Here is a 14,056-nt window from a genome sequence, read left to right as displayed (position 1 = left end):
GTCTTGTTCCTAGAGCTGCCGGTGTTTACACATAATAAATGGGAATGTGCAGTGTGTGTTTATAGCCTAAATAGAAAACAAATATTACACTGAACAGAATCTAAGTAACATTCTATTACGGCCGTGTGCAATATAATCCAGCATCGATTGGATTTAATGTCCAGCCCAACACTAACGTGCCAAATGAAAAACATCATTTTGAACACTGTACTTCCATAAACACACTGTGCACTAGATTCTGTGTTGCTTGCACAATATTTAGAGCCTATGTCTGCTTGCCTTTAATTTGTTTTCATGCTAAACATGATGATCAGAAGCAAACTCGATATTCAGCATATGGATAATCTAAAAGGTTTTTTAAAAATAGATTTTAAAACTGTCATATATAATGTCAAGACTGCAATTCATTCAGGTTTTTGCAGACATAATTTCCAATTATTTAAATTTTTTTTTAGTTAAAGCAACGTTTGACAATTTGATGCTTTCGCATTTAGTTGTTTGTATAACAAATGCATACAGACATAATACATCTGACAGACATAACCTATCCAGGTCACATTTGACTGCTAAAATCACAAGAAAAAGTAGAGGAAAAGAAAAAACATATAGTTCTTCAATAATAATTAATCTTATTTTAGGACCATTGAGATAAATATTACTATTATTTCATTGTAACACTAATTTGAATGAAATTACCACATATTTATTATTTTAAAATATAAAGTATACCATGCCAGTAGTATTCTTGTACTGAATTTATACCGATTTGAATAAATAAATAAAAAACATAAAGGTGAAAATAAAAACAATTTTTATTGCATATTATATTAATAAGAATTTGGAGGGAAATTGTCATGAAAAAGTAACAATTTAAAAAAATCTTAATGGTGCTTAAAATATGTAAAATACAAATGTGGGGTGAAATATGACCTGGACATTTCTTCCTGAAGGTAAATAATTAATTTAAATTGTCAAGGTATTTTCATAGCCCAGTGGAAGCTGACAATTTTGTGTGTGTGTCCCATAGACTGTAAAAAAATATGGACGTAGTGTCCGTGACGTCACCCATAGACTCCTCAATAGCGGTTTTGAAGCCTAAAGTGTGCAGAGCGTGCCGTCGCCATCTTGGCAGAGCGTCACCGCGCGACTCTCCCGGATAATCAAAAATGGGCAGAAAGGCGGGAGCTGATTGCTGAAGCCACGCCCACCTAAAGCCACGCCCACCTAGCACAACGGCATTGTCAACAGCGGCAATCCACCTGTCACTCAAGTGACCACGCCCTTAATTATGCAGAACTGTAAGGCTTAATATAATTTAAACGGATGAGTTAAAAAAAAAAAATCACCCCCTCACAGTTGTCATGAAGGGCAAAATTAGCAATATAGCCCAAAATCATTTTTTTAACCAGGCTGTAAACATGTTTTTTTCTGCTGTAAAGTTGGGCATTTTAACATGAGGAGTCTATGGGACTGACTCCCTTCTGCAGCCAGCCTCAAGCGGCCAATCGATGAATTGCAGTTTTAGTCACTTCCTTATTGGCTTCACAAGAGAGAGCGCAAGGTTGCCACTCGGTGTTTTCTGAGAGAAAATCAAACTTATTACATATATTTTATTATCATTGGACAGGATGTGTGACTCTGCTAGTGATAGTGGAAAAACCATCAGTAAAAGGATGGGAAAATAATACAAACATTTCATAATAGTGGAAATAATTCTTGCTGAATCCGTTTTCTGTGGACATGGTACATACACAGGACAGAAATGAAGCTCAACAGCATGAGAATGATCTGAGGTAGCAAAAGATCACAATCACAATCAAACGCTGACCCAGAGGTAGACCACCAGAGGCCATAAATGTGCTTCATTCTTGAATAAATTACACTAAGTTTACAGCATTTCATTATCTTATGCTTGAATCATTTAGGGGGCCAAAGTAGTACGGTCCGGTTTCACAGATGCCATTTCCTCAGTGTTTCTCTTGACGTCCTTTAAGGTGGAAGGGTGCCGAGACAAACGGGTCAGCAGAGGTCACCTCAGACGTCACAGAGCTGTGTTCAGGGTCTGTGTTCACAGGTCCTTCGTAGTGTCGGGAATACTTCGAAAGTGCCTGGGGGCGAAAGGGCAGAGGACTCACTTGGCCGAGGATGCTCTGGTCAAGGGAAGAGTTCGGATGGGAATGTAAAAATCTTGAATTGGTGTAAACCTTTCCAGAAGCTTCCTTCTTCCTACCAAAGGGCGCCTGGAGGAAAATATCAGGCTGTCGAGGCTGAGCTGGAAGGCGAGGAAAAGGTGCATTGGCGAACACGTCCCCATCGGCGTCTACGTCTTGTCCGGTTCGAAACGGAGCTTTGGAGAAGACGTCGGTGCTTGGATCTGCGCCTGAATGCTGGGCTTGTGATTGCGAGTGGTTTTGAGAAACCAAAGAGGACTCGTTTTCAACTGGTTCCTCAGATTGGGAAGACATCTGGAGGTTTCTTGAAGATGCTGGACTTTGGTCGTCGTCGTCATCCGAGTCTTGAAGTAACGGTCTGGAGCCACTGCAGTCTAGACTTGGCGTTTCTTCGCCACTCACTTGTGACCTCCCTGGTTCTATTTCTCCATCGTCTTCATCGCTAGAATGAAGACAGCCCTCCTCCAAAGGGTTCTCGAGGTCACCTCCCTCCAAAAGCGATCCATATCCAACACTCTTGCCTCCGGCTTCTGCAAAACAGAAAACCGTAAAAAGGAAATTGATAGTTAATGACATTTTCACCAATACACTAGAGTTTGAATTCAATAGCAGGAGGATCATTTTGAACAATCAATGATTATGACCAAAAAGTATTTAAAATAAAAACTGCGACCTTCTAGAAATACACAGAATTAAAAAAAACTAAAGATTGGAATATCCAGAATCCTCTATTGTTGCAGCCATTATCGGGGACAATTGTTGCAACATTCACCCAAAAATCAACATTCTGTCATCATTTATCCCCATGTCATTCCAAACCCGTATGACTTTCTTTGGTGGAAGACAAAAGCCATTCTGAAGAGCGTTGGTATCCAAAGTGTTTTGGTGACAATTGACTTCCACTGGATGGGGGGGGGGGAAATAATTCTCAGAATGTTCCATAGAATAAAAGGTCATACAGGTTTGGGAAAATATAAGAGTGAGTAAATGACAGGACTTTAAACAAGTGAATATAAAAATGGGGAGTCCTCTGTCACACTCCACTACAAGATGATTACACAATGAAGCAATAAAGCACAAATAAAGCACATTCCACTACAGTATAATACACAGAAATACAGTACTAACTAATACCACAAACAATCAATGTCTATGACAGTTACCACTGACAAACACCAAACTTGTTTCCACAAACTGTCACTATTAGCCTTTCAATAAACCAAACACATTTCTGAGAAATTTCAGAAGTCTAATGAGAGAGAGAGAGAGAGAGAGAGAGAGAGTGTGTTCTCCCACTTCCATTTAGTTATTGATGTATCTAGCAATAGACAAATGACCCTAATAAGCATTGAGAGCCATGGAAACAAGAAGGTTACAGAAAACACAGACTGAACTGAGATCAGAGCAGAGACATGATGGAAGTCTTACCTTCATGAAGAAGGAAATGGTTGGCATTAAATTCAGGATTAATACAGCGGCACACTAAGAATTAGTTAATGCATCAGTTTTAATCGGTGTAAAATGTGACAGTATCTGTGAAAAATCTGTGAAAAATACTTACACAATAGCATTCATGAGGCAGGACAAATTGCTCAATATATGAGAAATGCCACTAAAACTAAAGCTTGAACACTTGTGCAGATATTGCATTGATTTGAAAAGTGTGAACATATGATGCAGTGCAAAACTCTAAGATGTGGGGGGGGGGGGGATTTCTTTCAACATTTGTTCACCTTCGTGTGTATGACTCAGTTTTTTCAGTAGAACATAAACAAAATATATATTCTGAGAAAAGTCTCAGTGTTATTTTGTCCACACAATGGAAGTCAATGGTGATCAAACATTCTTCAAAATATCTTTGTTTTTTATAGAAATAAAGTCATACAGGTTTGAAATGGCACGAGGGGGAGTTTATGATGACAGGATTTTCATTTGTAGGGAATTCAAAATTCAGTAGCCTCACATTTTGAATGCATGCTGTTTATGAGGTCACATAAAATTATATTTTGATAAAAGCAATGTTTCAAAATTTTAAATTAGCATTTAACTGGCATGCTCATGTAAGCTAACTATCAATCCCTCATTGAACAGGTTATAATTTATAATAATTAATCAGGACAGTGTGTGTTAAGTTAATTTTAATCACAACATGGGCATATTCATCCCTAAAGTTAGAAAGTTTAATTTTGCACAACAGGACCACACTGTACACCCAAATGTTGTCTTTACTTAAATATTTAAGTAATCTTGACCAGACGTTACATTACGGGTCCATAAATCAAAAACCTTTGTGTAACATTTTTACATACAAAATATGTAAACTTAAGATTTCTAGAGTTGTCAACTCAAAATACTGAATTATTAAAACGGCTCAGTCTGGTCTTTATATAATGTGATTTTGTCTGTCTCTCAAGATCTGCACTTACCAGTTGGACTTCATTTCATAAAAAATACTGAGATTTAACAGAGATTAAGAAGTAAATGCTTAACTGAAAAGACACAATTTAGTAAAGTCACCGTGATGGAGATGAGTGTTTGGTTTAATTGGGACTTGATTTCTTAAACATTACTTTTTCTCTTGCTATCTAAAACACACAAATGCAAGAAAAAATGTGATCAGGTCATATTGGTTACTTGTTGTTGATGATATAGTCATCATTTGAGTCAACTTATTAGGGTTTTCAGTGTGATCCAAGTAGTGTTTAGTCATATAGCTTGTTTAGATTTGGCCAAGAAAATAAAAAGATAAGCAAAAATCTTGCTTAAAAAGGTGTGAAAGCAAAAAAAAAAAATATGACATTTAGTCACAGAATTTGAATGTGGCATGATAATGATAATCATGATAATCCATGAACACAGACTAGGACACAACTATCTGTTCCCATTGACACTTTTATTCAACATCCTTCTTTTAACATTTTCATTGGCGCATAAAAGATAGGGCTACAGAAGGAAAAAATGGATAACACAATAGCATTCCAGTATAGATAAGACCTTTTTTGTTGTCGTCATTATTTTCTCCTGACATGCGCTCTAATACACACTACAACAAGATAGACGTCAGACTACTTAGCCACACCGCTAGGTGCATATCTAAGAGTAACATGAGAACTGAAGTCAGATTGCATAGGTCAGCCACATTAAAACAAGCAAAGGGAGGAAGAGGGGAAACAATCACATAATAAAATAATATCGCCAACTCAATCTCATGACATTTCATAATGTCACGTTTTACGATTTGGTGAAATGTTACCTAATTTGTATTAATTTTTACTCAACCCTATGTTTTTTCTATAATTTGCTGACGTCCCACTGATGCTTAGATTTAAGGTAGATCTTCACGCCTACATTTTAAATTGCACGTTTGCATCAAACGAATCACACTGCAAAATTCATAGTAAATCGGCAGCTTGTAAAAGAGTTACATTTTCTCATGAGATTGGGTTGAATATTACACAACAATGTTCTACCAATGCAACATTTGCACAAGCTTTGAACAAAACAATAACTCAAATCATTTAACAAAACAACATTTAGGTATACTCTATAAGCAGTTATATCTCAAAAGAAATGACTGTGTTTTATTACTGCTTCCACATATCTAATCATGAAAATCCAAACGTCATACATATAGTACAGACAGACATATTTTCTTATTGAGCTTTGTATAGTTTTACAATTGATTGTTGGTAAATGTTGCGTTTGCAGAGATTCGTCAAGAGTCAATGTCATGTCTGACACCTGCAGATAGTGATATACCAATATATAGGCCAATATTTTGAGATATTTGAACCGATTGATACTAGAACTGTTTAGCTAATAAACAGAAAATGTTAACCTGAAAAATATTAAGCTGTTTCTTTTGTCAACTTTTTATTTTTGATAAAATCCTGAGTTCATTTCAGAAATTTACAATATCACATTTTTAATTTTGTCATTATATAGGATTATAAGTATTAGTATCCGCATTATCTATGCCCTGCTTTCTAGAAAATTCATTTTGTCAATTAATTTTTATCACGTTTCCATAACATTATAAGTAATTTGTGATTACTGAATAATTGATTCTCATTTGATTCAGACAAAAGCAAATGATCTATTGAGGGGTGTGTTTCCCATAAAACAGTTTTCCTAAAACAGTAGTAACATGTTCACACATCTGTGGTTTGAACCATGCTGGTTCAACAATACTGGACTGTTAATATTGACGTCATGCGCAGTAATATATTTTGCAAAATAAAACTTTATATAGTTCATTTACACAAAAACAACTGAAAGGCATTAATTTTTAAACCAAGTTTACATGCAGTATGTAATTGGTGTACACTTTTTTCCCCCTGTAGGATATACATGTTGTTCATTCAGTTTGAAGTTTACTCCACTTTCTCAGGAACATGGCATCTGAGGACTGTTTGATAATTAATCTTTCTCTTTATTTTTTTTCTTTATTTGATGTTGGATTCATGCATGTAACCACAGGTCAAGGCCTGTGGCACTGCTGTTTGCGAATATTCATTGGAACTACAGTATGGTTTCGGGAAACTCTGAACTGTTGGTAACTAGCAACCATAGTTGGCTAACAATGCTTTTGGGAATCACACTCCAGTTATGAACCAGTCTGAACTAGTGGTGGGCCGTTATCGGCGTTTACGTGCTACGTTAACAGGAGACTCTTATCGGGCGATAAAACAAATATCGCCGTTAATCTATTGTCAAAGTTGGGTTGGGAGCTGGGTCTATACTACACGAGCTATGATGACTTTCACCTTGATATTTTTGCGCAGATGAATACCTAGCCGAATCGATAGGGAGTCTTTAAACCTGTGTGTATGCCTACTGTGAAATGACCACATCAAACGTGACTTGCTAACATGCATGCAGCTAAGATGCTGCCGGGATTGCTTAAATTTTTTCTTAAAGAAGCTTCCCAATGGAAACCTCGACAAGACGCACGCCTGTTTCACACATTATCCGTCTGCAGTGCGTATGCAGTCTGTGTGCGTTACGTATGTGGTGCAGGAGCAACACGGACTCATACTCATTGTGCTTTCACACTGGACGCGTTTGCAGTCCGCTACTCGGTACGTAAACGATCCAGGAATGCACTGACGGACCGCAACCGGGTGAACGCTGGAATCGGATTGCAGATGGATTATGTGTGAAACAGGCGTAAGGTTGTTTGCACCTTGTGCAATGTGGAATTAGTGTACAGCTTTCTCAAGCAGTTTGTGATGCATTTTGGAAACAGGAGATGAGCCCCTGGTCTAATGCACCACCTGTCTTGAGAAACCCGTTATCAAAGACTAAACGTTTCTTTTAGTCATTATTTTATTTGGGTAGGACACATAATCAGAACGCCTTCGGCAGAATTCAAATGAGCCATTTTAACCTAGATTAATCTGGATTAATTCCAAGATTACAGTGAGATTAATCTAAATAAATAAAAAAATTATCTATGCCCACCACTAGTCTGAACACAAAAGAACTGATTCAGTTGAACAATTCACTTGCAAATCAGAATCACAATTACTCAAAAATAAAGTAATATTTCGGCATAACTAGGAGAAATTATATTCATGTTGCAATATCCTGATTTCCAAAAGTATCTGTATTGCCTGTTGAAAAACACAATTCAGTGACAACTAATTTTGTGACGGTAACTCCAGAATGTATCATTGATTATTTTATTTGAATCTCTCATTTCTCGTGAACGTCACACTGTAGACCAGACCTCAGGAGGAGCAGTCCGTCATAGGCTGGGTCTAAACACATTTACTCAAAGTGAACTTAGAAAACTTACAAACACATCTCTTAGGTTTAGATTCAAAATACAGCTAGAGGCTATTTGAGGAGGTAATGAATAAAAATAAATAACGCCTTTAAATGCTGCCTACCGCCACAGCCCATGAGATTTTGGAACAGCTTATATTTATTCACATTTATCATTTCGAACTTGATAGATGAAATGTAATAGAACACAGAATCTTTTCAAAACCGCAGAACTCTGATAGTCTCTATCTGTATATTCAAGTTTATCCAAAATAGCCTTCATATGACGAAACACACAGACAGAAAGAAAATCCAACTGACACTTTGTGCTCTAACATACAGATAAATAATCTTTACATTATTACATTTATCTTGAGTATAATATGCATTTATACAGATTCTCAGTTTGTACATTTATCCTGTACAATCACAGCCTAATTCACCCTCGATACGTTTCCTTTTCATCTAAATGTGTCGTTACAGGGGATAATTCACAACTGGATCAAAATTATAAATATTAAATGTACACTATAACGGTAGCACAGGGCACAATGTATGTCAGACAGCAAAAAGCAAAGAAAAAACAGAAGCATAGGGTTTAAATGAACAAGTGAAAGAAGGAATGAATTAAGGAGAAGAGACCGAATGACAGAAAAAAAATAAATGAGGGGATGAAAGACATCACAGAGGACTGAATCCAAGCGATAAATACAGCTATGCGACTGTTAATAATAACCGCAAAAGAGAAACACCTCAACAAGTGTTTATTTACAGCAGTTTATATGCTAATCTGTGATGCTGCATGGCTACTTTGCAGGACACACTAAATCTAATAATGTAAACCTTAACTTTACCACTTTTAAGGACCTGAACAAACTCTGCATAAGTGTGTGAATGCTTACACTTCTGTTTTAATGGCATAGACCTCTTTGGGTACTGTGGTGTGTTACCTACAATACACTTGCAATGACTTCAAACATGTTAGACACTGCTAGCATGCTTTACAGTATCATACACGAGTTTGGGGTCAGTAAGACTTTGTTTATTTATTTGTTTATTTTTAAATTAATTCATACTTTTGTTGAGCAAGGATGCATTCAATTGATCAAAAAGGGCAGTAAAGACATTTATAATGTTGCAAAAAATATATATTTTAAATAAATGCGGTTCTAACTTTTTATTCATTACAATTATCCTAAACACACAATAATAATATTAATAATAATTATTATTATTAATTTAATTCATACTGGTAAATCCTGTTATACATGTAATTATATATCTATATCTATATATTATACATTATATATTCAAATGAAATTTCTCAAAAATATTGATGCATTTTGTGCATCACACTAGTTCTTCTGTAGTTCATGTATAATTTGAAATGTCAAAGAATTTCTCATTTTTATAATTAACCAAATGGGAGGTAAAGGTATGATAACATGGCAACTTTAAACATTTACATCCTTGCACAGTGACATGTTGCTAAGACATTATAAATCATATGCAATATAGTTCTAGTTGAAAATCATTACATTTTGAATGTTTTATAAGCTTAAATTCCACCGTAGTGCAAAAGGTTTATGCTGATTTTGAAAGCAGCACAACTGTTTTTTTCAATACGAATAACAATAATTTAGTTTCTTGAGCAGCAGATCAACATATTAGAATGATTTCTGAAGGAAAAAGTTCAGCTTTACCATAATAATATTCCACAGTATTGCTGTTTTCACCCTGTTTTTATCAAATGACTGCAGCCTTCGTGAACATCAGAGATTCCTTTAAAAAATATTTAAATATCTTACCAACCTCAAACCTTTCAACTGAAATGAAATCAAATCCCTTCCTCCATTACTTGTCATTGAATATGGTTTTATTTTGAAAGATAAATCGATTATGAATTTTCCAAATCTATTGATCACTGACTTTCAACTAAGCGGAGTCATACATTTCATACATGTTTTAAAACCCTGAAGTGTGAAGCATAAATCAATGATAGAGTGATGAGCATGTTTATGGATCAGCAGAACAGAAACATACAGAAAACGTGAAAAGGAAACGTCAAAGGAAAATATGTGCAAGGACACTCAACAGGTTGGACAGGGTTTATGCGACTACTTAAAACTGAGATTTCTAAACTCCCTCTCTCTGTTTTTTCTACAAGTCGATGAGTTGGTCCACCAGCAGAAGGGAGCGTGCCAGCGAGGGCAGACTGGTCTCAGAACTGCCACTGTTGCTGCGCGAATGACCACCTAGAACATCCCGGAAAGAGGAAGAGAGAGAGAAAAAGAGAGAAAGGAAAGGAGGTGAGAAATGTGGGAAAGAATGAGGACGAAAAGAAGATGTTGATGGAGGGTGAGTGAGGGATGAGGCGTGAGAAAAGAAAAGAGGGAAGAGAAAAAGCAAAAACCAGATGAATAGCAGGAAAGAGAAAGCATAAAACGCTAAAAGATAACAGAGCAGCATCAAAGTAAGGATCATGTGTGGGAATAGCAGAATATTTTAAAGAGCATGGCAGGCCCAAAAAAGCTTGAAGGGTGAATTCTATTCGCTGTAATGCTACTTTAAGATCATAGATTACATTTTAGGTTTAGTTTATAATGTAGTACATGACACCCACTTACTTGAATTTCTAACTTGAAAGTCATCTTTCATCCCAAAATCAAAAGAAAAGAAAGTGCACAAAGAAATTACAAAAATTCAAGCCAGTTTTATTTCTCCTTTTTTAACAGTATTTTTATAGGCATATTGTCCCTCAAACGCTCATTACAAGGAAGTAAAATAAATAGAAAATATATACAGTACTGTCAAATATTTTATTTTATTCTCAATCTATGTTTGATTTGATCAAGAATACAGTAAAATGTTGGAAACCTCCGTGCTGCTTGAACTTTTTGTAAAAAAGGGGGAGCAATTATTCTTTGATGAATAGAAACAGAAACAGAAAAGCATCATATCTGAAACCAAAATCTTTTGTAACATTATGTTTTTGATCAACTAAATGTATCCCTGCTGATTAAAAGTATAATTTACTTAAAAAAATATAGCTAATTGACCCAAATTGCACATAAAATAAATATATATAAATAAAAAGTGAAATAATTAATGTAAACATTATTTTTTTTTCTTTAATGAGAATAACCATTGACAATAATGGGTAAAAGGTCGTTATGACCAAAGAATAAACCATGACAGCAATCTAAGATATTACAGTATTGAGAATTTGGCAAAATAAATGTCACAATGACATAATTCTTCTTCTTTTGATTTTGGGGCGAAACAGGGCGAAGACAGTTTGTAATGCAGAAGTGAAATCATGCGTGTCCGATTCTATTTCACAGCTCAAAGCCAGGGTCTAACAACCATACGTCTGCACTTGGATGCATGTGCGCTCTTCCAGAATCTCCCTTACCTTGGCTGGAGCTTTTGGAGAGAAGCACTGGAATTGGGTCAAACTGGTTGTCTGAGCTTTGGTCCCCAGTCTCAGAGGACTGGAAGACTGAGAGCAGCTGAGCAGGATCAGAGGCTGAAGGAATGAGGTTAGTGCCACAGCAGACCGGCAGAGAGAAAACAAAAACAGAAAGAGATCAGGGAGAAGGTTTAAGAGACGGAAAAAGAGAGTGATGAATTTAGATAAGCAAGAGCAGGTAAGGAGTGCTTAATTCGTCAAGGCCTATTCTGAGCACAAAGCACAAATTTTCATCATTTGACTCCGCTTGTAGGCTATTTTGTTTAATTGTTCGGCAAATTAAAATAGTTTTTTATTTCACAGGCTAATTCAAACTGGTTTCTATTTCTGCTGCAGGGTTGAGAAAGTCATTGTGAAAACATGCAAAAAAAAAAAAAAAAACACAATGCGTGTTTTGACAATTAAACACAGAACGTGTAAAATCAACATTGCATATCAGTGTCATCCCAGGGTTTTAATTTACTTACACGACATGCCACTGAGGTGATCGTGCATCTGTTTCTTACCCTGGTGGTACGGTCCACTGCTCAAAGCAGTAGTGGTAAACTGGTCCATAGATGGTGCAGGGAGAGATGAGGGTGATGAGGCCAGAATTAGACCCCCAGTGGAGGGGTGGGAGAGAAGCGGCCCGTCCAAAAGTGAATCCTGTCCCACCAAAGAGTCTGGAGGACACAGGGCAAGCGTGAAGAACAAAGAAGGACAGAGATCAGAAAGAAGAGTTACCAGAGAAAGAGATTACTGAGAATAGAGAGAGAGAGAGAGAGAGAGAGAGAGAGAGGTGCAGAACAAGAAGACATCTACCAAGTACAGATAAGATTAGGGAATGCAAAGGAAATATGTAAAGACCAAGGATGGGTAGAAGGTGGCAGTGAGAATGGTGGCAGAAGTGGATGAGGCCCACAACATACTCTACGAACGCTTGATTTTACTGGATGCTGTGTTCAGAATGTGAAAAAAAAAAACACAACTATGTTGTTTTGGTAAGTGTTCTCTGTCAGGTCTACTACTGTCACAGCGGAGCGACCTTTTAGTAAAAAGAAATTGCACACACGCCTAAAATGTTGGTTTGTTTTAAGCAACATATCTATGAAATCTGTTTTTTTTTTTTTGGATTCCATTTTAAATGTTTAATTCAGTTTTAATAAGGTGTCTCATCAATTGCATTCATGGAACATTAACAATTTAATAATTATAACAAAAATAGTGCTTAATGATTTTTTCCCCCTTGTAAGCTCTGTGTTGTCCATTTCACACACACACACACACACACACACACACACACACACACACACACACACACACATAAATGTTATTATTATTATTTTTTTTACTTTGTTTTATGATTTAACAAATTTATATATATATATATATATATATATATATATAAAACTGTCAATTAAATTTGAACATTTACTTAAATTTTTTGGAACACAAAGTGCAGCACAACAGGGGTTTACGGTTTACATTAAACCATAGATAAAAACTGTGTGATATTCCTTAAAATACAATGTTTTAATAACTGTATAATAAACTGTACATTCTAATATTATATTTTTTTCTAAACCTTTATTTTGAAAACCTGTGTGTATCTGACAACAGTTTTATCAAATGAAACCATGACCTGTTTGTGAAGGGACACTCAGAGCAGCTCTGGAGATGAAGCTCATGTGTTCATGTCCTCATACAGTGAGACAGATGCTGAAAACACCATGAGCTTCAGTATGTGTAGTAGACAAAACTGTGCCGCTCACTCATTCTGAGACACACTTACTAATGAACAGATTTCATATCAGTGATCAATATCACAATCTGAAGTGTATAGCCCTTCTTATTTGTTCATCCAAATGTGACCAATATCTCTGTTATAGTGTTATAAGACGATTTTCCTGTCAAAAATAATGCTACTAAGTTTCAAAATAGTTTTTGGGGTCACAACAATGTCGTTGAAAATACCTCATTATGCATGATAATGCAACAAATAACCAATAACTAAAGGCCCATAGAGACACACTCGAAATAACCCCAGAGCAGTTATGTGAAACACACTGGGATGTACAGTAGATAGCCATTTGGTCACCAGGTGGCCCTACTGACAATATAAACACACAATAACACAGTCTGACCTGGAGAGCATGCATTGATTTCAAGAAAGGTGACACAGCACTTTGAGGCTTTTAAAGAAATGTTCTGTAGGTCATCACGCTAGTATGACCAACAATGTGCCATTTGTTCAGACTTTTTCCTGCCAACATCATCAAGAATTTATCATTCAACCAAAGCCATCCACATGTTCTCATCAACAAGTGATGACAAGTTATATCCCTGCTATGTGAGCTCATGTGGTTACTGTGCAGAACAGAACGTATCAGCTTGATTTCATCAGTGGATAGACTTACTGCTGTTATTGATTTCTCTTTTTTAAGATCGCCACAGTGAACAAATGACTGTAATGCACCAAAGAGCCTGCATTATTTCCTGCTACATAGAAAAAGTAGTTAATCTAATAACTGCTAGCTGAAGAAGAGCAGGAAATGTGCCAAAGCAATCTCAATAAAACAATAACACTAGGCCTTATCCAGCAGACCAGTAACCTGTGATCTATCAAGTCCCACACGACCACACTCTCCATGTGCTGCTTCAGCAG

The 14,056-nt window shown here is 36.2% G+C and overlaps 1 protein-coding gene across 6 annotated transcripts in view; it reads right to left on the bottom strand.

The window, feature by feature from the left end:
• Positions 1-1,590: 1,590 nt before the first annotated feature.
• LOC113039704 (AP2-associated protein kinase 1-like) overlaps positions 1,591-14,056 on the bottom strand; it is a 49,578-nt gene continuing 37,112 nt past the window's right edge. For 3 of the 6 annotated variants that reach the window (XM_026197730.1, XM_026197731.1, XM_026197733.1), the window contains 3 exons: positions 11,919-12,074; positions 11,356-11,469; positions 1,591-2,701 (listed from right to left, as the gene is read on the bottom strand). In XM_026197730.1, the coding sequence (XP_026053515.1) occupies positions 1,968-2,701; positions 11,356-11,469; positions 11,919-12,074 (1,004 nt within the window). In that variant the 3' untranslated portion in view covers positions 1,591-1,967. The remainder of the gene's footprint in view (positions 2,702-11,355; positions 11,470-11,918; positions 12,075-14,056) is intronic. The other 3 variants (XM_026197735.1, XM_026197736.1, XM_026197732.1) reach the window with 2 other exon arrangements.

This window comes from Carassius auratus, chromosome 22, assembly GCF_003368295.1.
Source record: "Carassius auratus strain Wakin chromosome 22, ASM336829v1, whole genome shotgun sequence".
Lineage (NCBI taxonomy): Eukaryota > Metazoa > Chordata > Actinopteri > Cypriniformes > Cyprinidae > Carassius > Carassius auratus.
This window is presented reverse-complemented; position numbering and strand designations above follow the sequence as displayed.